Source organism: Ostrinia furnacalis, unplaced genomic scaffold, assembly GCF_004193835.3.
Source record: "Ostrinia furnacalis isolate ACB-3 unplaced genomic scaffold, ASM419383v2 OfSCF1629, whole genome shotgun sequence".
Taxonomy (NCBI): domain Eukaryota; kingdom Metazoa; phylum Arthropoda; class Insecta; order Lepidoptera; family Crambidae; genus Ostrinia; species Ostrinia furnacalis.
The window spans coordinates 348307-375608 of record NW_021131868.1 but is presented as its reverse complement, the minus strand read 5'-3'; the positions used below and the strand labels follow the sequence as shown (position 1 = coordinate 375608).

The following is a 27302-nucleotide window of genomic DNA, read 5'->3' as shown; positions in this document are numbered from 1 at the left end:
CCATTTGAACTAAAATAAAAAAATTAAAAAAAATTCAAATTTCAAAATTTATTTATTTGGTAATAATAGCACACAGCACAATAACCACCAAGGTTATAATATAAAGACACGGGTCTATTAATGAGTTACGTTACCTATGTACTCACGGCTTGACGCTATGGTGTAGCCGTGGTCACAAGCAGACTGGCGGCTCGCGGCGTCATCCGTCAGCATAGTAGCCGAAACGTCAAACCGTGAGTACATAATGTAACTCATTAATAAACGTCGCGTTAAGACCCGTGTCTTACTATTTTAGTTAACATTTACTACCCTTTGAGTAAGCTCTATGGCCCCAACCTCTCCGCCAAGTCAGGCGCGACAGATACGGAGGAGTTCCGGATCGCACAATGCGCGAACACGTCTCAGATACACCGCGATTGTGTGCGCTGATTTAAGACTGCACTTATCTTCCCTTTGGACAATGTGCAAATCGTAGCCTATTATCTCCTACCTGAGTGGCTTCACAATGCATTGAAGACGACGGCAGTTCGAGCGAAGTACTGCAGTGTCTTATAATAGTTGAATTAGAAGTTATTTTGCAATAAAATTGTGGATTTCGATGTGGACTTACGCTAGAGAGACCAATTTTTTTCTTCCCAAAAAGTGATTGTTAATAAGGTTACCTGCTAACGCAGATAATCGTACCTAAGGCTTTATTTAATCAATTCTTACTTGGGAATTCAAAATAATGACTAAAAGCTGGAATAGCTAGAGCCTTAGACGTCGTCTTATTTGGCAAATGATCGTACAAGCAAACGATGCGATTACGTAGCGCAACGATATCAAATAATGTTTATTGAAGTAATAATAATTTTAATTAAATACTTACTATCACAATACCAACTATACTAATATTTACAAAGTACATACCTACCTCATTATAATTTTATACATTTTCACATGAATTTAATAACTTCATGCAATTACGAGTCACCTTCAGTTTGAAAGAATTGTGAATCCTTTATTCCCTTGGATTGGTCCTAAAATAAAATGTTGAATTTTATTATTTTTAAAGCGGCAAACGCGTTTCTTATCTCTTTATATTCTGTGCGCGTTATGAATTAATTAGGCCAGCGTAAATTAGGTAAATTGTCACCTCGAAGAAAATTTTCTTACTGAATATAAATATAGGGTGTCCCAGAAATTACGTCAAAACAAAAAATATCCACTCTACAATTTTCATTCCTGATTTATAGCAATATTCAAAATGTTGTCACTTTCCCTCGATCGACTCTTCTTTTCATAGTTAAAGGTTTATGTACCATTGTCCATGTCCAATTATTGTCCATAGATTTATAAGCACCTTAACTGCTTAATGATGTAGTTGCGAGGAAAAGTATTCCATCATCAAGTCATTAATTCCCCATGGCAAGAGCATGCACATCTTTAAGTCACCAGATGCAAATAAGAATTTGGCGTACATTCCCCACGTTGCTTCTGGCTAGACGAGTTGGGGAGGCCTGCTTAAACCAATTAGTTTTCTTATAGAATCTGCGATTGAGAGTCGATAGTAAAAACTAATTGGTGGCCTGCATTCTGGTAATCATCTTATAGAAGCTTCATAACTGCAGGCAGTATCATAAGAAGCATATTTTTGAAATTGTTTCAGCCACCCTGTATAAATCGCGAACGTGACTAGGGAATCGTTAATCCATGGGAAAGTACAAGAAAAACGTTTTATTGGCCAATATACAAATCAGACGGCGCACGAGCCACTAAAAACATAATAAAAATTGAATTTTGATGTTATTTTCGTGTTTTGGAACTATCCGTCTGGAGCAGCGTTAATATGAATAATTTATGAGGTTAAATTAAGTTACTTTCATACAAAAAACAACTGCTAAAAATGTTATGGTATTTTTTTCACGATTTACATGTTGTTCCCGCATGTCTGGCTATCGTCCATTATTTACTATTTTTATTAAGTTTTGTAGTTTTTCAAAAGCGTGCAGTGTAAAGTCAGACCCTCTTTTGACAAGTATTAGTCCCAAACTCCCATTTAAATATTTTAGAATGATTTATGCGGTATATTAAGATAAAAATTAGGTAGGTAACCTTCCACAGTTATTATAAGAAAAATAAAATCGAAATTCTCTATAAAACGATCTCCACGTGTACGAAGTTTCGGAAATAAGTAGTTCAATAAAATATAGCCTGAGAAGATAATTGGAAACTCAAGTTAGCCCTATAAAAGAAATTAATGAAAACAGTTTACTTTAATCAGCAAAATGGAGATTTATATTGCTTATTTTGTGGGTAACGTAATTAAACTTATAACTAAGTAAAAGATTTATCGTGACTTGAGCGCGGCCGCGCCACTTGAGTCAAACTTAACTTGTTTGGATCCGTCATTGAACAACTCCAAATTATGTTCCGCCCTTTGTTTATTGTAAAAAGTTAAATTGGGAGCGAGCCATTGTCTAAGTATCGAGTCTGTAAGTTCGCGACAAAGAAGAAAGATGAAGAGAGCTCGCAGTAGGCTCAAACAGCCTAGAATTTTTTATTTTATTTTAAATCTACAATTATGCTATTTCAACACACACAATAAAAGCCGTACAAAAAGGCGAACTTAATGCCATGTAGCATTCTCTACCAGCTGACCTTAGGCTAAACAGAGAATTTAGGTAGGCGGTGCAAAAAGTACTACATAAAATGTTATCTTGTAAAATTTAAATTGAAAATGAAAATGTTTTATTCTGCGACACAAAAAATCGTAAATATGTATCACATACTAATGTTATAAACGAATTTCAACCTATGATGTGGGCTTTATACTGATTTTAGGTTTCTCTCACTCTCTCAAAGCAGCAAAAGTTAGGTACTAATGACTTTTTTACCTCTTATTACGCTGCCCGTAATAGCCGAGGACCATTCGGATCATTTTGAAAATTCTTGGCGAAGGCCTTAGTTCAAGAATAAACGTCTCTCTACTGAAAGAACATTTATTAGCTATATTATATGGTAACCTAGAGTTCAGATGGCTAAAGTTATGTGGCAAGTGTCAACACTAATCTGCAAAACTATCACTCAATATTCTACTTTACCTATTGGCTATAAGTTCGTCATAATTCATTGCGAAGTTTAAAAATGCATAAACACTTCTAAATAAATCTAAAATGTTTTAGCAATCAAATATCGTCAAAGCTTGTGGAAATAAGAGCTTACTTTACGCATCTTTATTGTGCTTTGCGGAAATTGTATTAAGAATTGTATACAAACTGAATCAATTCAATAACCATTGTTATTTGGATGGCACCCTCAATGGACCCAATGGTAGAATTCGAGTGGAAGTAATGAGCATTGATTTGAATATACGAAAATGCACTTCGATCGCCTAGATTTATTTAAGCTAAAAAGACCTAAAGCTCTGCCTAATAATATATTATAATCTACATCAATGGAAACTTCAATAATATCCTACTTCCTACTAATATTATAAATGCGAAAGTTTGGATGTCTGGATGTTTGTTGCTCTTTCACGCAAAATCTACTGAACGGATTTTGATGAAACTTTACAGTATTATTGTTTATAACCCAGAATAACATATAGGCTATAATTTATGACGATCTGTGACAAACTAAATTTCATGCGGGTGAAACCGCGGGCAAAAGCTAGTTTGTAATAATGTAAGAACTTATACCTAAATATTATCTCAGTTAGTAAGGCCTCTGCCAAAAATCTTCTTTTCTAATATTAACTATTTGATAAGACAAAGTAATTTTGGAAAAACCTAATAACAACTCTAGTCCGTAACAGACATTAACTTCATTTCGTTAAACATCAAAGCCTCCTTTGTTCCAGCCTTCATAGAACGTCACGATTTGATTATTTTCGTAATAGCTAAAATACTTTTGTAATATTCCGCGCCTTACATAATATGACAGGCAACGAGCGAACTGTAGCCTTCTTTGCGCCTAAATTAGCTAAAGGCGTTTTTCGTGTCGTAACAAAATAAACCACTTTATAACTTTGTGAAAATAAATTACTAACAATATTGATCGTTTGTCGAACGGCATGATAATATTAAAGAAAATAGAAGTAAGAGTAATTGAGGACGTCTAGACAAGGGCAATACAATTAGTACAAGTATTATGTATCTAGGGGAGAGTGGGTCACAGTGTACCTACGGGGTAAGTATATTCATTGTAAACGACGATTCGCATTACAGCACAGCTACAAAGATAGATTTATGATATGCCTACCTACCTATAACATAAACAACTATAAAGTGTCATCGAAATCCGTTCTGTAGTTTTTGCGTGAAAGAGTAACAAACATCCATCCTCCCCAACTTTCTCATATTAATATGATTCATTATCATCATAGTTCATACGTAATAATAACCATAGCCATTACCTGCCCACACTCGAATAAAACAGGCAATTTCTTGCTCTATCACAGCTTAAAGATACCGTGAGTCAATTAATTTACGACCCCCGCCCCGTATTACGAGACAAGCCCCGTATTAAGGGACAAGCCCCGGATATTTAGNTTAGTAGGTACAGCTGTGAGGCAATAAAGAGGTCTTTACGGACTCCCCAAATCCCGCAGGTTACGATTGCTTAGCGGGACACCGATAAATAAGTGGGAAATAAAATGCTCCTTCGGATCTTCGGATCAGGGAAAAATACGGTGTTGAACGGAAATGGCGGAGCTAGCTAATTGGTGATGCTTTCAACGCTTGATTTATAATTTCCTTTAATGGCGATTTTAGTTTTTTTTTGCGTGTGTTCAGATAATCTAGACACGCGGCAGCGTGTCAAGCAAAGTTCAAGCAAAGGAACTGGCTAGCCAGCGCCGATTTGGTTTTTTACATTTACTCGTATGTTTTTGGTGGGATATTTTTCACTTCAATACGAGATAAACAATATAACAATATTGCAACATCCAAAACAATATTCATTTTTGTTCAATGATCATTTATGATTATTAAATCTACATGACCAACTTAAAAGTTGGCTTGACAAGAACTTTATACACTTTTGAGATTGCCTTACCTACTTACAATAATACTGTGGAGTTTCAGCGGAATCTGTTCGGTGATTTTGCGTGAAGGAGTAACAAACATCGTTTTTTAAACATTTTTACTGATAGCGGATGGCGGGAGGGTTCATTTCGTTCTCGTGCGCTTCGCGGATTCCCTAGCAAGAGCTGAAAATCAGTGTTCTGCCCTTTTCTGAGCAGTGTTTACATTGAGCTCTTTGCTTATTGCATCGCTGCGACACATAATATCATGCAGTAAGTATTCTTCCACTTGTAACTGCTTTCGTTGGTTTTATGCATGCTTATATGTATAGTATTCTGCTGTAGGTACCTATTCTATTCTTTTCTTGATATTGTTATGGTGCAACTTTACTCTTCATGTGTGTTAAGTGTATGCAAATAAATGATTTATCTATCTATCTACTTTTCTCTTTTTGAACAATAAAAGGTACTTATTATACCTACTTTAATAGTCTAATCTGTTAAGCAGATGTAGAGCTAAGTAGAAAAATAAGCACGTCTATTAACACAAGGCAACAAAAAACAGTGCTTATAACCTCTTGATGAGCGAATAGTTATGTGCTTTTTGTACTAAAATAAAAAGACACGGGTCTAAACGTGACATTAAAGACTGAGTTACATTATGTACTCACGGCTTGAGGTTTCGGCTGCTATGCTATGGAACGCCAAAGCTTAAAATCTTAAAAGTGCCTATTGTATTTTCCATTTCACAAATTCTGCAAACCGACAATTTCCAAGTTTAGTGAGCATCGTCAAATTAATTTCTTAAGTCTAACTTTCGGACCTTTTCAATAGTACGGGACTATTCCCACCTCTCGTTCCCCCTACTGCAACTCCCGTGTAGCCAGGATCTACAGCTTGACCGCCATAAAAGCCCAACCAATGAAGGTCAAGTTTGTCCCGGGGGAAAGTTAAACTGTCATTGGACCGCGAAGAACATAGGAGGAGTTCGAAATTAAGGTTCGACTTCCCTCCATTGCAAAGCGGATGACAGGTGACAAACAAAGGTTTAAAAACCTTTAAGAAAAGATATGCACCACGGACAATAAATATCAATTTAGGGGGCCTATCTTATAAGCAATAATTAGCAACTACCTGCCAATAATATTTTTCACAAAATCACTTAAAAGCACGGAACTTTTCAATAGTAGGTAGTTGTTTTGATTATTAGCTTATTTACTCAAGGAATATAAGTGCCTACCCTTCCCCAGATCCCCTTTCCCCTGGTAATAAACACTATATTCTATTGCCAACTTACAAACTTTCTTTCATTATCATGCACAAAAATAACTTCCCTATAAATTGCACTTCCCTTTGTCCTTGACTCACTTACGCTTGTTTATGTTGATCCTCAAAGAACTACGGGCGATATTACCCTCTTTTGTTTTTAGAGGGATCTTAGACCTTATGTGCTTGTGTTAAGAGCGAATGAAGGAGGAACGAGGTGTGCATTTCAATAAGCATGCTGTTGCGATTCAGAGCACGTGCACCGACGACATGAGAAGTAATGGCTGGAGGAAGGGGGAAGTGTGAGGGGGAGGGGGGTTGAGGTAAAGCAGGGTACTCATCTAGCCGTGTAGCATGTAATGTATCAGATACTGTATCAAGTGAGTACAGTCACGGAATGAAAAGGTTCGTCAGTTTTCAAATTGATTCCTTATCTTTAACTGTTCGTCAGTAAAGTTCAAAATTATTCAGATCAAAGTTGTTTGACGATTTATCTTGTCAAGAAGATTATTATGATTGATAAACTAAAACCTTCTTGTTGGTTCAACATTGCCATTATTATTTTTATTAAATAAAATAAAAAACTATTGTCAATTGGTCAATGTCATCATTGCATTGGACTGATGGGATAGAAAAATAAACAAGCAAAACCTTATTCCAATTACCAAACGTCATATTTATTTAAATGTTAGCAGCACTGTTTCTTGCACTGTTATGTTGGCAGGTTTGACTCTTACAGTACCTAGTGCAAGCGAAAACCGACACTAAGGTGACGAACCTTTTCATTCCGCGACTGTACAAAGGCACGAGCCCGCTGCGAGCTGCTCGCGCGTGGTTCGCAGGGAGATCGCAGCAACCCACCGACTGGCGGTATCCCTGCCAGCACAAAGGCGGCTCGCAGTAGGATCCAGGATCTCGCAGCCAGATACGCAATGACCGTGGACGAGCCGTACTCACTTGCAGGTTGGTTACGTTACATGTTACGTTACGTGCTACATGGCAGGTGAGTACCCTGCCTAAGGTGCCTTAATGTTCGAGATACTTGCAAATGATTGATTGGCTTTGGACAGGAAGGCGATGCGGGTCCGTAGAGTTTGCGTTCAGGAATGGCGTTCAGATCGAATCGAGTTTGTACATCAGTCACATAGCGGTTTATTTATAGCTTCATTGGGCATAGGCCTTTTACTTGCAGAACTTTCCCAAGTGGGAATAGGTGTCAGGTTATTTGTAATGTCTGAATTCTTATATGTTGTACCTAATATCTACTACAGACTTACGCATATACAAAAAAACAAAGTGGTTTATGTCAAACTCTACTAAATGGAGTAGGTAATTGAAGATAAACTGATTGGATAAGTAGAGGTATAAAAGGGCTATTTTCCTATTTTTGGAATGAGTCTCTCCCGTTACTAAACCCTTATCAATCAAGTGATAGGTAGTAAATACTCAATCGCTTAATTTATTCTCAACTAGCTGACCCGGCGAACTTTGTTCCGCCTTAATGGCAATAAATAAGCAGACTTTTTTTTACTTTGAACGGGATAAAAACTACCTCCCTGACAATTTTCAGCTAAATCGGTTCAGTCGTTCTTGAGTTATAAGTGGAGTAACTAACACGACTTTCATTTATATATATGTTACGGTGAAAGTGATAAATTGAAAATTATGAATAATCGTCGGTTATTATGAATAATTACCGACAGGCGAGGTAAAAGTGATAAATTAATCACATTTATCAGTGATTATTTCATAATGTAACCTTAATACTAACAAATATCATAAAAGAGAACACCGGCTCGTGTACAGCGCTCATGTAGAGCCTCACATTTTGAACGTTTTGATATCATATATTAATATAATTTGGCAAAATTAGTTTGGACTGTTTCTTGCGTTACATTATTTTGCCATAATGCCTATAACACATTGTTTTGATTTAAAGTAAAAAATAGGTTAAGGTGCGGCGGGGGTGGCCCTTGGGCCACCCCTAAGCCGCCTATTTAGTTTTATACAGACATAAATGACCTCATATTAATCACATTTACAAAATCATGCGGTAATTATTCATAATAACCGGCGATTATTAATAATTTTCACATTTATCACTTTGACCGTAACTGTCACGGTTATTAGCTTTAGAGCCATGACATGATTAGAATTTTAGTTAATAGTTAGATAAATAAAAGATAGATTTGGTTAACAAGTAATTTATTTAGGAGAAAGTAGCAAGAGACCTTAAGGGTGTGGGTTACGAGCAAACTATCGTATCGCACGAGATTCGTCACCGGTGGTAGTATATTCAAACCACTGTCCTCGCTAGCATTGATGGTTATGTGGTTTGGTTCCTCGAGTTGGTAGGCCCGCAGAGTCGTCGACGCGCCGGACGGCTAGGGCCGTACGCACTGTGGTGTAGGGCCACTTAGAGTGTGCGCACGGGCCGTCCGACACGGCAGGCAGCTCTGCCGGGTTGAAGAGCCAGGTGGTAGGATCGGCAGTGGTGACCATGCATGGTGTAGTAGGTAGAAGAAGATGAAGGTGGAGATGAAGGTGAGGGCGAACGTGAACCCTGCAAATCAAAGCGGACACTAAAGCAGTTGCTAGCTTTTGTCCGTTTGACTGCGACATCAAAATACTAGCGAAGCAGATGGAATGATTTTGGTAATAAATGGTGATGTAATGATGTGGCAGTCAAACAGAATTACAGTAGGTGCAGAGAAAGTGATTGCAAAGTGAAGTAGGCAAAAATATTAAATTACGTAGGTAGAAAATAATTTAGCATATCATCTATGTAGGCAATTAATTTGTAAAACAATATAGGTAGGCAATAATTTAGAATAATTAGGACAAGTAGAATAAGATTAGAATAGTTCAATTTAGTAAATTAAATAGATTTTAGAAAGTGTCGTTACAGTACGACCAAGGTCATGTAAGGTCATGACGTGTCGATGTCATTTCATAAAATATTGATTTTATTATGTAGTAAGATATAAAATATTACGAGTAACAAATTGTAGAAACAGTTAAAATTACGAAATGACATCGTCCAGATACACTGAGCACATGGATTGCACACCTGGAGAACAAAATGGCGGCTAGGTACTTACATTTAGCACAAGTATAAAATCTAGGCATTAAAAATACTTTTGCAACACTCACCCGGTAGCGGGGTTCACCAATACGCGATTACATATTTAGTTTTTAGAACATTACGTAAATCGCGGGTCCGGCGGTGACGGACAGCGATACGTCCGTGCTCAATAACGCTCTGGCTCGGACTTAATAAATTTACATTCGTTTTGTAGAATAGCTCAAATACTAATAATACAATGCAAATAAAACATACCTTAACGACCTGGTTTTTCTTGTGTTGGAAAATAACTGAAAAAGAAGTGAAAAAAGTAATGTATTTTTCTAATTAAATCCATTCTTACTCCCATAAAATGTATGAAACTTGTGTCTGCTTTCTTCTTCTACTAATAGATAATTTTATTGGCTATCGCATGATATAAAATATTTGCCTATTAATGTTAAGCTACCCACGCTTTCACTTGTTTTTTAAAGAAGAGGTGTAAACTAAAAATTAAAAACTTAAATCGATGTAATTTTTCGAAAAATGGGTCAGGCCCCAAATTGGAAGTATTTTCATCGATAAAATTGTCCATAGATTACGCCCTTAAAGTTTGATCACTACATGCCGGACACACTGTATAGATAACAACTACTACCAGTACCTAAATCAAACCTTTATTATAATTTTGAACGACTTTTTTATTCTCTCAAAAAGCGCCATCTTTCCAAGCGTCGATCCAACGAGTAGGTACCCATGAAAGCCTTCGGAAGTTCCGTACCGTCTGCTGTACTATGCCACTAAGTGAATCGTCCGACAGAATATAGATGTCACTTTATCAGTGGGTTGAACCTAATAAATGATTAAAGAACAAACAAGCATAAAGATTATAAAAAAAAGTGTTAGGTAAATCAATTTCATCGCAGTCAGAATTTACCTCAAGACATTCCCCCGATTCTGAATTTTCTTTCGCTACCAATGAATAGCGTAATAAACTATGTATTTCGACAGTTCATAGTGACGAAAAATCTAGAGAATTGTATGACATCAATATAATTCAGTAGTACCTACACTAGAAAGTGTTTTATTTTAATAACATTTTTTTTAATGAATTCGTGACAACATAATCTTTATTACACACACTAATACCCACGTAAATCACGTTTTAATTTACGCTAGGTCCTTTCGATACGATCACATTATTATTGATTTGTCTGCTAAAGTCTCTTTCAACTCATTTGCCTACTTTATTGTAAGTGAAAATTCTTAAGTATAGCAATGACAGTGAAATTTTTCATAGTGGGCATATTGATATGGGTATTGAAGATATGGTGGAGCAACAGACATAAAAGAAAATTAGCTAAAACTATGGGAAATAGCCTGAAAAGTTGGCCAATTATTGGTCATGCGCATTATTTCCTTGGATCTAACGCAGGTATGAAGAATCAAGTGGGTAACATATTTCCAAATATTTGAGCTGCAGCTGTCAAACATAGAAAAGATAAATTCAACAATCGTTAAAAAGTTATAAGATCAAGAGAATCGACAGCACTAAAAAGGCGAATGACAAGCTAAAATGTAATTTCACCCTTTATTTTTACAGATCGAATGAAATCAATCCATGAAATTGGAAATGAAAGCATCAAGAGTGGAGGAGCAACCTGCATTTGGCTTATGAATAAATTGATCGTTAGTAAGTCATCGCTTCATTTTACCATGTAACCATGTTATTTTATTGAATTGTAAAAAAAATATGAACTGCCGAAGACTTCTTTGTCGCCCTTTAACAATATTGCGAGAGCTGGAAAACGTAGTGTGGGCAGGCCTCCCACTAGATGGACCGACGATCTGTTGAAGGTCGCGGGAAGTACATGGATGCAGGCAGCACAGGACCGGTAGTTGTGAAAATCCTTGGAGGAGGCCTTTGTTCAGCAGTGGATGTCATTTGGTTGAAACGAACGAACGAAACAAAAGCTTGTGCAATTTATTGAAAATATGTCAAAGCGACGTGTGTTAATCATAATATGCAAAAAATAGGCAAATAGGTAATGTCTAACAACGCGGAGCTTTTGTGTAACATGTCATTGAATTTGTTTGCAGTGATGGCCGACCCGGTTGACGCCGATTTCGTACTCAAAACGTTCTTGAGCAAAGACGATGCTGTCGATGTGACCCGTAATCTAATCGGATATGGCAGTCTTTTTGCACCAGGTAGCAGTTCAAAAATATTTTTAAAAATTTTAGCAACAATTTCTCATTACCTTACGTTTTCATGTTTAATCAATCTCTGGCTGCTGCAATACAGGCCTGCAAGCCTAGTGCAGGAGCCGCTGTTAATCTCAAATTAGATTATGAAACCACGGGCAAAAGCTAGCATCATAACTAACTATATGCCATCCTATTCGACTACTAATGTCGTCTTTTGGTATAAAGGTCTTCAGAAACGTCTATATTCTTCTAGAAGCTCTTATATTTTTGTATTTACAACCCTTTCAGTATCAATATGGCGTCCCAGGCGGAAAATCCTCGTTCCTCACTTCAACTTCAAAAGGCTAATAGAATTCGTGATCGTCCACTCCAGACTGAGCTGGGTGATGGTGGAGAAACTGAAGCCCAACGTTGGGACTGGTGCCTTCTCTCTGTGGGACTACATTACTAACTATACTATGGATGCTATTGGTGGTATGTAACTTGGCAGTTGTTATTTTGGGGCAGCCAATGTCGTGTGATTACAGCAGAGTATAATAGCACTCCTTCTCTTATTTATTTATTGAGTGTACAATATGAGATACAGTGACAAACATACCTAAAAAAATTTTGTATGTTGCTGCTACAAAAACTATCATCACAGCATGGATAACCCATATCCCTTGAAAGTCGTGAAAGGATTTATCAAAAATTTTAGCATAAAGAATTGTATCTCAAACTAAGATGACTTAGAAATAATTATGCGAGCAACAGAAATCTGCGAGATAAAGAATTCCCTAATCTATCTGGCTAATGAGGGATTGTAGGCCAAACTGGCAAGTTATAGAGAGCTTCGCTCTTAGTAGAAACTAAATGGCCTGATGATGGTTTTTTTTATGCTAGACAAGGCAGGTATTTGACCGCAATCGCACCTGGTGTTAGGTGAGATGCAGTCTAGGATGATACATAATCTGCCCTGTAAGTGCCTATTCACTCTCGCCTTGAAAACGCCCGAATTATAGTGTTCAGGAAATACAACAGCAGGCAGCGAATTCCAGTCCCTAGCTGTTCGCATTATAAATGAGGTGATGAGTAGTTAATTATTGTACTTAGAAATTTCCACGTGATATTACAGCTTCACTTGGGTGACACATATTGGTTATGCCAATGCCAATATCGGCAATCGGACATAGTAACCCTTGCGCTTCTTACAAGTCTTAATTACGAACTATGAATTCTCACACAGAAATTGTCTTCGGCATAAACTTGGATGCCCAGAAAAACAGCAACCACCCTTTCCCGAAGGCCTTCGAGGAGCACAGCGCATTTCAAGGAGCCAGAGTCCTTCAGCCGTGGCTTCAGAACGACTACCTTTATCAACTGTGGCCATGCAGCTCCGCGTATTACAGGTTAAGCAACTTTATGAAAAATTTCGTTAGTGAAGTAAGTATTTATAGGTAATTCCTTTCAGATTGTACTTATTATAAGAGGCATCATTGGATTCTACCTTAAATAAATTGTGATAGGAGTGAATTTGCAACCGATATGAATATTCTTATGTGCTATTAACTCTACCCTACTGGAGAATTTATGTTTTTCTTTAAGTTCTAATAATAATTTACATTTTATACTTTTTATTTAAATATTGAGAGCATGACTTACGTTAAGCTTTCCTATTTTTCTGTATTTAAGCTTGTTCTTGAAAAAAAGAAGATATTTACACTCAGGAAGAACGAAGATGAAGTAGAAGATTATTTATGTAAGTATTCTAATGTATTTAACCCCTTTTAAGTCGGACAAAGTTTTTTACACTTTAGTAACAAAATTGATATTCCAGATGCAAAAGACGATCGACCAAAGGCGATGCTAGAATCTTTCATCGAGAGAGCAGAGTTTACTGATGTAGAAATGAACGAAGAGATTCTGGTGCTAGTTTTGGCTGGGACTGACACGTCGGCAGTGGGCCTTGCCTTTGCCGTGTCGCTGTTGGCTCGACATCAAGATGTGCAGGACAAGTTGTATCTTGAGTAAGTGTTCTCACAGACAGTGTAGTATAATTGAAATATCTCAAAGGATATTCAATGAAAGCTAATTTAATGCACTCATACTGAAATACGCTGAAAATCAGTTTCGAGACAAGCCCTGGCGCGATCTTGATGTATGCTGAGCTTGTGTATCTCTTTCATTATGTACTTATGTTTTGCCTGCTTGTATACCATTCCTTCAAATAAAAAAATCATAGGTAGTAACCTACTTGACGATCATTGCAATCGAAATTTATGTTCTAGACTAAAAGAGTTCTACGGTGACTCGAGCAGACCAGTGATGGGAGAAGATCTGCCACATTTAAAGTACCTCGAAGCTGTGATCAAGGAAACCCTGAGGCTGTATCCTTCTGTGCCCTTGATCGCGAGGAAAATCGATCAGCATGTTACACTCCGTTAGTATTGATTTTATTGGTTATAACTTACGATTTCCACGCGTACGATGTCACGAGCAAGTTTGAATATTTTTTCCCGTTTTCGCAAAATTTTTCATTGCTTCTATTTTTTTTTTAAGTTTAATAGTAATTGGTTATTGCACAAATTACTAATACTCCCGTTAGCCCCTCGTAATTTATGCTTATGTCACGAGTGAACTCACTACAATAGTCGAGCGGCGGCGAGGATCGAACCCGCGTTCCCCGGATCACGAGTCGGCCAGTCTTGGTCGGCCAGTGGTTTTAATTGCTTCGATTCTATTGGTCATAGCGTGATGGTACATAGCCTATCATAGGCTATAGGCCCTATAGCCATAGCTATTGCCTTTACTAGTAATACACGAGTTAGAGAGGTATATTATATGCTAGTAAGTAAGTATTAGATAGAAGTTATTAATTTTATTGATACAAGTAAACACTTCAATTTTATCATTAAGTAAACCTTACTGGAATGAGAACATACAGCTTCTTCATATCGTGTCGACAACAAACCTACACAGTGTCAGCCCAAAACTCCGCTACAAGAGTGTCGTTGCCAGCAGCATTCATTAAATCCTCCTGAGTGCAGTTGCTCGGGAACTCAGGGCACGACATCATGTGCTTCATCGACTGATATAACATACAGCTAGTAACTGTTTACTAAAATATGCATATTACTAATGACGTATGATAACTATCATAAACCCATAAAATACTAGTTTATTACCTACTATTACTAGTACACGATGTTTTTTCCTCGTCGGTAATTTAGTAGAATAACATTTAGCAATTAACTCCTAACCTGCGTCGCATCAGCAAAAAATCTGCCACATACCTACCTACGTGGTCAGTACCTACAGACAGCACATCAAGCTTTACACTAAGCTGTAGGCCTGTAGGTTAGAAGCTATTTCGCAACAAAAATGTACATTTGATGTACTGCAGTCTGTACTTCTGAACGAGCATTTTCAAGGTAACATTGCCAGTAAATATTACAATTATTGATGTTCGTTTAAATACCTTGATTTGGTTCTAAATAGTTTGTATTAATCCTTTGCGCAATCCCTTTTCAATCATAATATTAATAAGTACCACCAGTAGTCAAAATTGAATAAAATATTTTTGATTTGATTTGTCATCGTCACCTTCATCAGGACATTCAGTTTCTACAGGAGGACAACCCTCTCTAATTTACTAGAGACAAATGGAGATTTGACCTACTCGCAAAATCCCCAAGCTGACCAAAAGAGCTGGGGAGACAGTATATTCGCATAATCTCCCACACATTTTCCACAATTTGCTTGTTGTTGTACACAGGGGCATTAACTGTCTGTTTTTAATAAATTCTACGAAAACATTCAAGGTAAACAATTCCGTCATTTATGATGTTCAATAGCTTTACCTATTAATGCTTAACGTACAATAATGGTGCTAACTATGACTCTAACTACTAAGTTTGACGTAAATGTATTTAACAGTTACTGCGAAAAACAGGTTAAAATAAATCTTGATAACAGTCGGAAGAAACATTAAATTTTAATAATCGTTTCTTCCGAATTCTCACATCTCTCAATTATAATAATATTCGCATTTATAATATAAGTAAGATTACTACTACAAATGACGCTTAATGGATATAAAAAGAAAAGAGTCTTAAAGGTTATTACAATGGATTTAATGAATAAAATGAATGAAATTGAGCTTTAGAAAAGCTTTTTACATTCTAAAATTTGGTATGTGACTCTGTGCTGGAAAAATCAGTAAAGCAATTTCAGTTTCGATTGTGTTTTTATCATCAAGCAGTTGCCAGCGTTTGTTCGTTCTTGAAAGGCTCCTGCACTAATCTTCACTTTATCTTTTTATTGCACGATTAGTGTAATTTTGCGATTTTTCGACCTTTTACGTCTTAAGATAAGTGTCAAAGACCTGCCTTGTCATGCATAAAAAAGCAGGGATTTTGAGCAATTTTATTTTGAAAGTAAATACCTACTACTGTATTAGTCGCTGACGGCTGCTAATATTTTATAATCATTTTTTTCTTACAGCGTCCGGTAGAAACCTGATTCCAGGGATAGGGGTATACATAAACCTGTGGTCGATTCACAGGAACCCCAGATACTGGGGGTCTGACGCCGAGGTGTACAGGCCAGAGCGTTTTCTAGAAGGACAAGAAATACACCCAACTGCCTATATGCCTTTCAGTCGGGGTCCTAGGAATTGCATTGGTAAGAATACCAATCGGATTGGATTTGTTTGACTTTACAGACTTTTAATCGACTGACAGTTGGCGCACAACTCGTGGCACTTAATAACATTACTTTCCAGGGTTTCAGTATGCAACGATGTCCATCAAAACTGCTCTGATAAACCTAGTGCTGAGCTTCAAGTTCGCGGCGCCCTCTGACAGCGAGAGCAAGAATCTAAAAGTCAAATACGACATCATGTTGAAGCACGTTGACAACTTCANGTCCGTGAGCACGTAGAATTTTGTCCGATGACCCCAAGCTACCCATCCTTATCGCTCGCGCGTAATTATGTTGCTGTCGCGACTGTGCGACGCGTGCCCGCAGTGAGTGTGCGAGCGCGACAGCAACATAATTACGCGCGAGCGATAAGGATGGGTAGCTTGGGGTCATCGGACAAAATTCTACGTGCTCACGGACTAGACTAGAGCAGTTCGCCCTGGTTTTGACGGCGGATTTAACAATCATAAATAAATACCACCAAATATCCCGAAATGTATTGCTGCTTTTTTATTAAAGGGGTCCTTAAAATTGTGATTGATTTCCTAAGGGATTCGTGGACTTTTAACGCTGGGCTAAAATTATTCATGTATTTCAAGCAAATTGTAAACAAAAATGTTGCGTTTCCAAATAAATAAAATAGATAGTTTAAGATGTAATACCATGGGATAGATTTAATTAAGAACCAGTAACATTAACTACAGTTTTGACCTTATTATTGCGTAAGTGGGTCAGATTTACTGATCACCATGGTCATTGAAACTGGTTTGTACAAAATTGTGTATTTTATGTAAATGACGTCACAAAACACGACCGATCGACCGACAACGTCATGAAGGTAGCACTAGCAAGGCGCTAGATGCAGGCTGCTACCATTGGTATCAATCATATGGAAATCATTTGGGGGAGGTCTACGTTCAGCAGTGGACTGCTGACAGTCCTATGGCTGAAATGATGATGGTGATGATGATGATGTCTTACACTTACAGCAATCCTATTGGACATTCATGATTGGTTTATCTGAAGGCGTCACCTTTATTTTATACGAATGTTAGTTACAAAAATTAATTGGAATGTTTTAAATATTAGTGACTATTTTAATAAAGAGTCAGAATTAATATATTTTTCCTTCTTCCATCCGTTACACGAAGTTACAACCACGGTACCAACCGCCCTAGTACCCACAGAAACCATGTGTTTATAGTTCGACAGCAGCGACGAAAACGAATTTTTTATATTAAAACATTCTAGTTACAATTAAATTTAAATTTTAAAAACATGATAATTGATTTTATTTATTTAATGAATAAATTGTTTTTATTTTTTTATTCGGGATTTTCTTGCGCTGCTTTTTCTCAGCAGTGGCCCACAGAAGTAGAGATAGGATTTAAATGAGGCGTGTAAAAGCGCTTTCGAAAAGCATAATTGCAAAAATAAATTGCTTTTTTTACTTTTCATAGGTAATAGTCTATACCAAAAATTCCCAACCGGAAGGGGCGCGGCGTAAAGAAATGTCAAGGAGGGCGTAATAGGTACGTTTGCATTTCCAAAAAAAACTATTTAACTCATAGGTAAAATATTATAAATCTGTCAAATTCTATACAATAAACACCAGTAATCGTTAGTTATAGTCGAACTTAGGTAGTGCAACTCAGCCTTATTCTTCCGCGTGACGGTAAGCAGGTCCTTCCTCTTTTCTATTCTTTATGAATAGCATTACTTTTTAAGACAAAACATGTTTATACTTACAATATTTCAACGTAGACCTCCTAACCGTTTAGACGTGGCGGAGGTCTCAATCATCTATGTCAAGGTTATCAGTTGGAAGCTTTACTTGAATAATTTTTATTTTTACTTTTGTGTACGTGACTATTGCCCTAGTTTTTTAGAACAAAAGTTGTTATAACAGTTTAAAAATTAGAAAATATGCTAGCTCAAATATTTTTAGTGTCGGCATTTATATGGATGGCAATGTTGTGGTGGCAGAACAGGGGGAAAAGGGATTTGTGCAAATACATCAAATCTGATATACCTTGCTACCCATTCATTGGAATGGCATACAAGTTTGCTGGAAGCAATGAAGGTAAGTCCTTAAATTTTAATATTTTAAATTAAATAGTATCAGTTTAAGAAGTATTAAAGGCAGATAAGGCAATTAATATTAAATATCACAAGCTACATTGTACTGTGTTTTATAAACTCCCCTAGTTGACTGAAGGAGGTTTTTGCCATTGATAAGACCGCATAAATGGCTGCTCTTTGTGTGGCCGTGGTTTTTTAGAACAGTTGATCTCCCATAAAATGGCAAACTTAAATGTACTTTTAAGTGTAGTACCATAGCCAACTGCAAACGGGAATAGAATCCGGACTAATTCCGGAATGAGGAAAGTTTAAATTTTCCGAAGATAATTACAGGATGATTTTTGTATCAGTGTCAAATATAATATGTATTAGGAGCGACTCAGAATCAGTAACTTAATCGATTAAAGTAAGGAAAAAAAACATATTTTAATTATTCTTATTCGCTGCCCGCGGTTTCGAAATTGACTCACGTGGATAATTGCTTCGATCATAGAAAAATACATACACACAGTTAAAAACTGCAAAGCTTAATAAACATAATGGTGAGCGAAAATAAGCAGTAACCTTTAAAACTTAAGATATGGGAATTAGACTTTTTAGATTAAAAATAATTAAGATAAAGTTCTATAGTTAATTATTGTTCTAAAGAGCTTATAAAAAAAAATATACTGATAACAAAGTCAGCCTGTATGTATTTACTTTCTATGAAACAATTTTATGAATGAAACTTGTATTTGTATTCTGTTGCTGTATCAATAAATATACCTACCTACCTTTTCGTAGCTTAAGCAGACCATTTACTTAAATTTGTTGTTGTCTTCTTTTTTTAGACAAGATGAAAACAGTGATGGACATTGGTAGAGAAGCCATTAAACACAATGGCTGGACACACTTGTGGCTTGGAATGCAGTTATTTGCAGGTGGGAAACTTTTAATTTTGACCGAAATTTGTACTACAGCATGCACATAACATACGATTAAAAAGGAACACCTATAGAAAATATTCAAACTCGAGAAACCGTCATGGCTCGCAGAATTGCCAAACTTCAGTTTGCAAGAGAAAAAGTTCTCAAGTGGCGACCACGGGCCGGACTACGTAGTCCCAGTGACCTGACGACCTGATGAAAGCCACAAGCAGCGCAGGACATTTTTCTTTGTGAAAATTATTGGGGTAGAGCCTTTTGTCCCGTTGTAAACTTTTTTATTGTAACTAGCGGCCTCGCGACTTCGTACGCGTGGACCACGTTTTACCCCCTTAGGAGTGGAGTTTCGTAAAATCCGTTCTTAGCGGATGTCTAACACTTAAATAAGGAACCTACCTGCCAAACTTCAATATAGATAAAGAAACGAAATATCGTATTCTCTATGTTGTTTAAACTTTAACTATTTTTTGCAGTGGCCTGTGATCCCGCTGAAGTAGAATTTGTTGTCAAGACTTATCTTGAGAAAGACGACGTCCTCAAATTCACGCAGATGCTCATAGGCAACGGCAGCATCTTTGCCTCAGGTTGGTAAAAATATGGAACTTTAAAACAGTCATGCTTCAACCACACAAATGTGAGCAGATCGCCATCGCGGCGCGATCACGGAGCGATCATAGGGAAATGACAGGTCGCGTGAACTGACATGGGTCTCGCGACCTGTCATTGGCCTTTGATCGCGCCGGCAATGGCAATCTGCACGCGTTTTAGTCAGTCAGTCAGTGACCTGTCGCTATTATACATACACATAGATGACGATTGTTGACTGACTAAAAATTTAAAATAAATTCTAATGTTGTTTGTGTTGCGCACTATTTGTTGTTGATGTTGTTCCTTACTGTAAACTCTATCAACATAATAATTAGTGCGAATGTGTGAAGTAGTTAACAGACGCTGTGAAGTTAGTGCTAATAAACATGGATATTTACGCAACCGTGACCCTGAGTATAAATCAAAGCTCTTCCGGTCTTTGCATTCCAGTTGTGTTATGTTTGTTATGTAAACAATGAATAAAAAAACAAAGTACCAGTTTATCTGTCAGTTACCTGCTATCAGGGACTTTATCAGCAAGTTGAAAAACCTCTAATATTTCAGTGCCAATATGGAAGCCGCGCCGCAAGGTTCTGGCGCCGACCTTCGCACCGAGGAAGCTCAATCAGTATATGCACGTGTTCCAAGAACAAGGAGCCGTGATGGTGGATGAACTCCGCAAGGTGGCTGATAAGGGCAGCTTCTCGATTTGGAAGTTCATGACGACGTACACTATGGACTCTATTTGTGGTAAATAAAGCTCATTTTTAATATTTAAATTATTTGGAAGTCATTTTAGGCCGTTTTCTGACTTGTCGGCGCGGCAGCGGCACGATATCAGCACGCTCGGCATACGTATATTGAGTCAAGTTAGAAAACGGACTTAGGTTCATTATGGACTATTTAACCCGAATCCTAAAGTCACAAAAATAATGATTGCTACTTTGGACATTCGTGGGTTCAGGTGGGATGTTGACACAACAACTGGAGAATTGGTATCGATGAAAATTAATGGTGGTTAATAAGGCATTTACGAACCATTTTTCTTCTGATGAAAAGAAACAGATATTGTCTCTATGTATTTTATCTAAGTAATGTAGAGACAACAAAGCGTATTTAATAAGTAGTACTATCCGTTCGCTTTAAGTTTGCCGCTGGCGATATGACGTCACTCGAAATGAAGCGTCTATAACTTAACAAACTAATTTAAAATATTATTTATTTATTATTATTGATAAAAATTGTGTATTTGCGTAAAATAAGACACATTAATTGCGTTTAATCACTAACTAATTGCGTTTAATCGCGGTTGGGAGAGGGAACGCACATTCCACGGACCGGCAAACTTAGCGCGAACGGGTAGTAGGTGTTACGTTACTTACGTTAGATACTCAACGAAAGTTCGAAGAAAGTGATAGAAGGCAATAAAATCAAGATGGTGTATTACTTTTTCTTTTTTTGGGACTAGAAGCGTAGTGTAAAATGTTCAAGGACATTTATCTAATTTATTTATTATTTTCAGAAACTACACTTGGTTGCAAATTGGGCGTCCAGAGGCAAGGAGACCACCCCTTCCTGCAAAATTTGGCAGAACTGGCCGAACTAATAGCCAAGCGCATGCTGTCGCCTTGGCTGCACTTTGACTTCTCCTTCAAGCTCACCGGCCATTACGATCGGTGTATGAGATATATTAATGCCATCACTGACTTTGTATCTAAGGTGAATAGTGCCCATGATTTTTTTAAACTACATCTATAAAAACGAAAGGTCACTGACTGACTGACTCATGTCTCACTCACTCATCACGAAATCTCAGAAACTACATGTGCTAGGAGTCTCAAATTTTGCATGGAGGTTGCTTTTAGAACTTAGGTGCTCAGTAAGACGGGATTTTGCAAAATTCAACCCCTAAGGGGTTAAAACGGGATCCACGCGTACGAAGTCGCGGGAGGCCGCTAGTTCTGTACTTTAGCTAAAGTGCCCATGAATTTTAAATCTGTCTTAGCATGTTAGATGGGATCGATTTGTGTTTATATCACGTATTGCACTATTGCATGCCCATTAGGAGCAATCTCATCATTTCATTTTAGGGTCGGTTTAGACCAAACGTGCGAAAGCTCATTCTCTAGCAAATTTCTTGTATGTAAACAGATACAAAGCATTCTTTCGTTGTTGTACCTTTTTTGCAAAAATTATAAGAATGCTCGCATATTATGCTCTAGAATCCTAGTTCTCGGGGTGGTTGATATTCACGTGGTGTAAACGGTAAAACGTTCTGTTTACACTAAAAATCAAGAATGAATGCTGTACTCTGATTCTAGTTCTTTGTTTGTTTAGTCTAAACCCACCTCATGAAATTATTCTTAGTAAGTGCCTAGATGCGGTGACGTGGTCAGTAAAGCTGACACCATTTCTCAATTGTTTGCCAGAAAACATGACAGACGGCTGACCTTGTCGGCAACCCACAATCGCACACTTAAATCTGTTAGAAACATTAAATGACTAGGTATTCTACAGTATAAAAGAGACATTATTATGAATACAAAGACCTTAATGCTTGCAATGAAAAATATAAACTTTTTCATGTTAATGTATTTAATGAAAAATGAAACTAATAAACGTGTGTGCAAGCTGACCTTTGGAGTCTACAAATGAATAATTAATTCAAAGAGATTTTAAGTGAGATACAAGATTGTTACTTTTCTTATAATCATTGGAGCCTGTTATACCAAAATACGAGTTCAGTTTAGGTTGTGCGATTTGGAAAGGAACCTTACGTTTAATGATAATTTTCTTTACATAATAAATATAAAACATGAATTTTCCGATTTCAGATAATAAAATCAAGGAGGGCTGCGCTGAAGAAAAATAATAATACGAGTATAAGCGATGGTAGGTGCATTAATTCAATGAAATATGTATTTAAATTAATAATACCTAATACTTTTTTATGAATGAGACTTTTTTTTTAAGTTATAATAAGGGATAAAAATTTTGCCATCCATTCCAACTGTGAACCCAGAACATGACCCTGGTATTCTGCGGAAGTCATTGCTGTTGTAAAGAACGTCTTTAATTACAAACAAAAAAGTACAAAACAAAAGTATAAAAAAGGCAGAGGCAGGGGAGAAACCAATTTATGATAGCTGACTCTCCACTCTAGATCTCAGCTACACAGGAATTGCAGCAAATGAAAAGTGAGCTAAGTTCCGTTTCTGTATCTGACTATCCTTTCAGAGTATACTCCAAAACCATTCTTGGACCTACTGATCGAATCGTCTGGTGGCGCGGAACACGGTTACACCGACAGGGAGTTGCTGGAAGAGTCTCTCGTGATGCTGATTGCCGGCAATGACACTTCAGCAGTGGGGGCTTCGTTCGTAACCGTCATGCTGTCGCAGCACCTTGATATGCAGGAGAAGATTTATAAAGAGTACGTATACAGGACTATTAATAATTCCCACCTCTCGTTCCCACCGCTGCAACTCCTGTGTAGCCAGGACCTACAGCTTGACCGCCAATAAGAACCCAACCAATAATCCACTTACAGAGAAAATACAAAGACAATTAATTACAACTAAATACAATATTACCAACTATTATGCACTACTCATATCGAGAATTAATCAAAGAGCGAATACAAGCTTGAAACTAATTTTATTGCAGAATACAGGAAGTATTCGGTGATTCGGACAGGCCAATCACAGCCGAGGACCTACCTCACCTAAAGTACTTGGAAGCCTTCATAAAGGAAACGCTTAGGCTGTACCCACCAGTACCAATCACGGCAAGGAAAGCAGACAAAGAATGCGTGACCCGTAAGTATCATATGACACAGACATACTGATTATCGCTGGTCCTCCTAGTGGTACATTCTAAGGCACATAGCGTATTTGTTCCTATTTTGGTCAAGATATTACAGGCTTTAATCAACTTGACTATTCGAAATAAAAATGATTCGGAGGACACATTAAAAGCAGTCGCATCAGTCCGATTTAACCGTGACCATAGTTAATTACAGGTTCATACAACAGAATGAAACTGACAGACATTTAGAAGCGTGCTATGTATTATTCACTAGTTTTTCACTGATATACTTTGCAATTTTATTAAGGAGCGGAATAAATTAAAATATTGGTTTTTGAAGATTGGTTGACGCATGAGTTTGCCAACTAATAATTTACGCACGTCAATACCGGGTGGAATCGATAAGTGATCTCACTCGATTATTTCTAAACTATACAAGACATCGAAAAACTGATATTACTGATCCTAAAAGTGGTTCACGAGCTCTATCAAACGGTATCAATAACAAGTTATAGAATAAATTGGATCTATCTGAAAATTTAATCCTACTAATATCCTTCCTACTAATATTATAAGTGCGAAAGTTTGTATGGATGTCTGGATGTTTGTTACTCTTTCACGCAAAAACTACTGAACGGATTTTGAAGAAACTTTACAGTATTATGTTTATAACCCAGAATAACATTATAGGTATAATTTTATGAAGATATGTGACAAACTAAATTTCACGCGGGTGAAGTAACGGGCAAAAGCTAGTATACCCATAATACTATCTAACTAACATTGATAGTACAGCTGCGGGCACAAAACTCATTCCCGGAGTGGGCGTGGTGATCCACATGTGGGCGATCCACCGCAACCCCCGCTACTGGGGTGCAGACGCCGAGGAGTTCAGGCCGGAGCGGTTCTTCGACAGCCCCCCGACCCACCCAGCTGCGTATATGCCGTTCAGCTACGGTTCAAGGAACTGCCTTGGTAAGGAATAAGGATCAAAGGCTTTTTATTCAGTACTTAGGCCCTTTCCAGGGCGCTTATAAAGGGGGACTTTGCAATCAGTATCAATTTTTTTTTTCAATAAGCTCTATAGAACTATTTAAGAATATAACTTTATCCTAAATATTTTTTATCGTGGTATTTTTCGCGAAAAATAATATATTGAAAATCTAATTCGCGGGTCCGCTGTCCATAATTATCTTATATTTTTAAAGTTGTTTCTATCATTTTGTTAAATGTTTTCTTTACGTAAATCGATTAAGTTACTGATTCTGAGTCGCTCCTAAAAATTTGGATACTGATTATAAAATCAGCCTGTATACCTCCCAAATAGCTTGCCCACCACTTCTGGACAATTATGGGCTGGTGCTGAGAAGACGTGACGGAAGAAACTCAGCTGTCCAAAGCCCAACGGGTTTTTATATCGGAGTATAGATCAGAAAGTGGAATATTATTGTAAGCGCCTGATTTATCAATCTCCGTTTGATGTTTGATGCACACATACGAGTATGCTATGACACAATTTAGAGAAAAGATCAACACGTACTCTAATCTGTAATTAAATAAATGTTATTGTTCGTTCACGCAAAAACTACTCATCGGATTTTGGAGATACCTAGCTACAGATAACTTTAATCGAACTTAGTCACGTAAAACTAAATGTACCTACCTTTCCGTAACAAACGCATTTTGCCAAATAGATGCTTTAGCCGACTTTTAGTTGGCCGATAGTTTGTTGGACCGATTCTAATTTGTATGAAGAATCGGTCGATACCGAATCGGTATAATGTGCGCACTTTCATACATCACCATACTGATCAACAGCCCAATCCAACTATCGGCCTAAAGTAATTAAGTATTCCATGATTTAATTTCAAACAATAACAATTTCGCTGTAAATGTTTGAACTGTAAGACATAAGAAATATGGGCCTAATACTATAATAAATTACATTCCAGGTTACCAGTACGCGATGATGTCTATGAAGACCATCATCACATCACTCGTGAGGGAGTACAAGGTCCTGCCCGCTTCAGGGACCAGTAGTAAGGAGCCTCTGCGATTACAATACGACGTCATGATGAAACATGTTGATAACTACGAAGTCAAACTGCAGACCAGAAGTAATTGAGGAGAAGGAATGAAGACAATAAAAAGAAGGAACAATGAAGACTCGAAGATACTCCACTAGGAGTTGTGGTCATGCATTAAACGGTTTGGTGATATAAAATGGTGATATCATAGATAGTTTTGAAAAAATGATGCTTTAATAAGTTAGTATTTTACAAGCCAAGAGCCGAGATCAATATAAAAAGCCTATTTAAATTTTTCAAGCAAAGATGCATGTGGTAAACAATTTAGTAGCTAGTACAGAACAATTATTATGGTGCATTTAAGTATAATATTTAAGTAGTAGATGCTTTAATTTTGAAAATAGCTAGATAGATAGTTAGGGAAGTACTCGTATTTTGTAAACTCAAGTACCTAAATGCATTAATGTATGATCGTTTCTTAAGGAATCTCAATGTTTACAATGAACACTATTGCATTTTCAGGAATATTTTTTTATGTGAAACATCACAATAAAATTGATGACATTTGGGTCAAATTGTTTTGTTATATTTATTTTTAGTACCAAAGTGAAAATAAAAACCGAGCCTTACTTAACTTGATTGATAAATTGTTATGAAAAACCCCTTTCTTAAAAAGGCTAACGCATCTGTTAGCCCTTCTACCGATAGTGATGTCAATTTTTTGGCTGTGGTTATAATAGTGACGGAGTTCAGTGAATACAGTGAAAACATATTATGACATTCAAAAACCTATGGTTTCGTTGCCACAATGTACGCGGGAGGTGCGATTTATTTGATGTAGAGTACATTAAATAAATCGCACCTCCCGCTACAAGCACTTTCAAACGTATGCATCCCCACTTCCCACCAATATTGACACCATTTAAAAGCCTAGTTCTAAACTTCATTTCATTAAAGGAAAGGTTTTTACACTTTTACCTTAAAAATGTGTCTTTCTAAGGATGGGGCACCATGATTGTGTCAGAAGAAAATCTTTAAAGTTCGCGTCGCGGAAGGTGCGATTTATTTGATGTTGAGTGTAGTTCAGTCGTGTTAAAGTTAATGTTGACTTTATTTTGTGACCATACATTTGTGGAGCTGGTGATGACGAAAATCGATCAAAGGTTTAATAAAGAAAAAAACACAAAATACACTTCCAGTTCCTTTAACTCGATATGGAACTATCTCGATAAAAAGTCGATAACCACGCATCCATGCGTGAATATGCAAACACCTATTTACAGCAAAAAACCACCACCTGTATCTGCGGTTATAGTAGTCATTAGGTATTACGAAATAGGGTTCAAATTGCTAGTTTCACTTGTGAACGTAACGATTTCCGTATGCTGGGAATCTCGTAGTTCCCGACTTAGACGAGTATGCTGTAGGTTGAAGCCAGGGGTTTAAAACTTGGAGCTTTCTTGTTTTTAGTAAAAACTCGAAACAATCGTTTATTTTCAGCAAATAAAAAAAACTCATACAACTCATTTAATTTTGCAAATAGGCTTTTAAAAAGCACTTTTACACGTCCCAGTATTAACCCTACCACTGCTTCGGGACAATAAAAGGGCCAGTGCTGAGAGGAAGCAGCGCAAGAAACTCAGTCACTATTG

General features: G+C 37.1%; 1 protein-coding gene across 1 annotated transcript; it reads left to right on the top strand.

The window, feature by feature from the left end:
• The first annotated feature begins 10883 nt into the window (after positions 1–10883).
• LOC114353129 (cytochrome P450 4d2-like) lies at positions 10884–25758 on the top strand. Its single transcript, XM_028304964.1, has 19 exons — positions 10884–11028; positions 11436–11546; positions 11832–12017; positions 12769–12965; positions 13215–13281; positions 13360–13549; positions 13811–13962; positions 16026–16205; positions 16306–16455; positions 18145–18306; positions 19136–19225; positions 19702–19812; positions 20381–20566; positions 21339–21535; positions 22651–22708; positions 23054–23249; positions 23483–23634; positions 24419–24598; positions 25576–25758. The coding sequence occupies exons 1-19, from the start codon at positions 10944–10946 to the stop codon at positions 25746–25748; spliced, it is 2823 nt and encodes a 940-aa protein (XP_028160765.1). The 5' UTR covers positions 10884–10943; the 3' UTR covers positions 25749–25758.
• The last annotated feature ends 1544 nt before the right edge of the window (positions 25759–27302 follow it).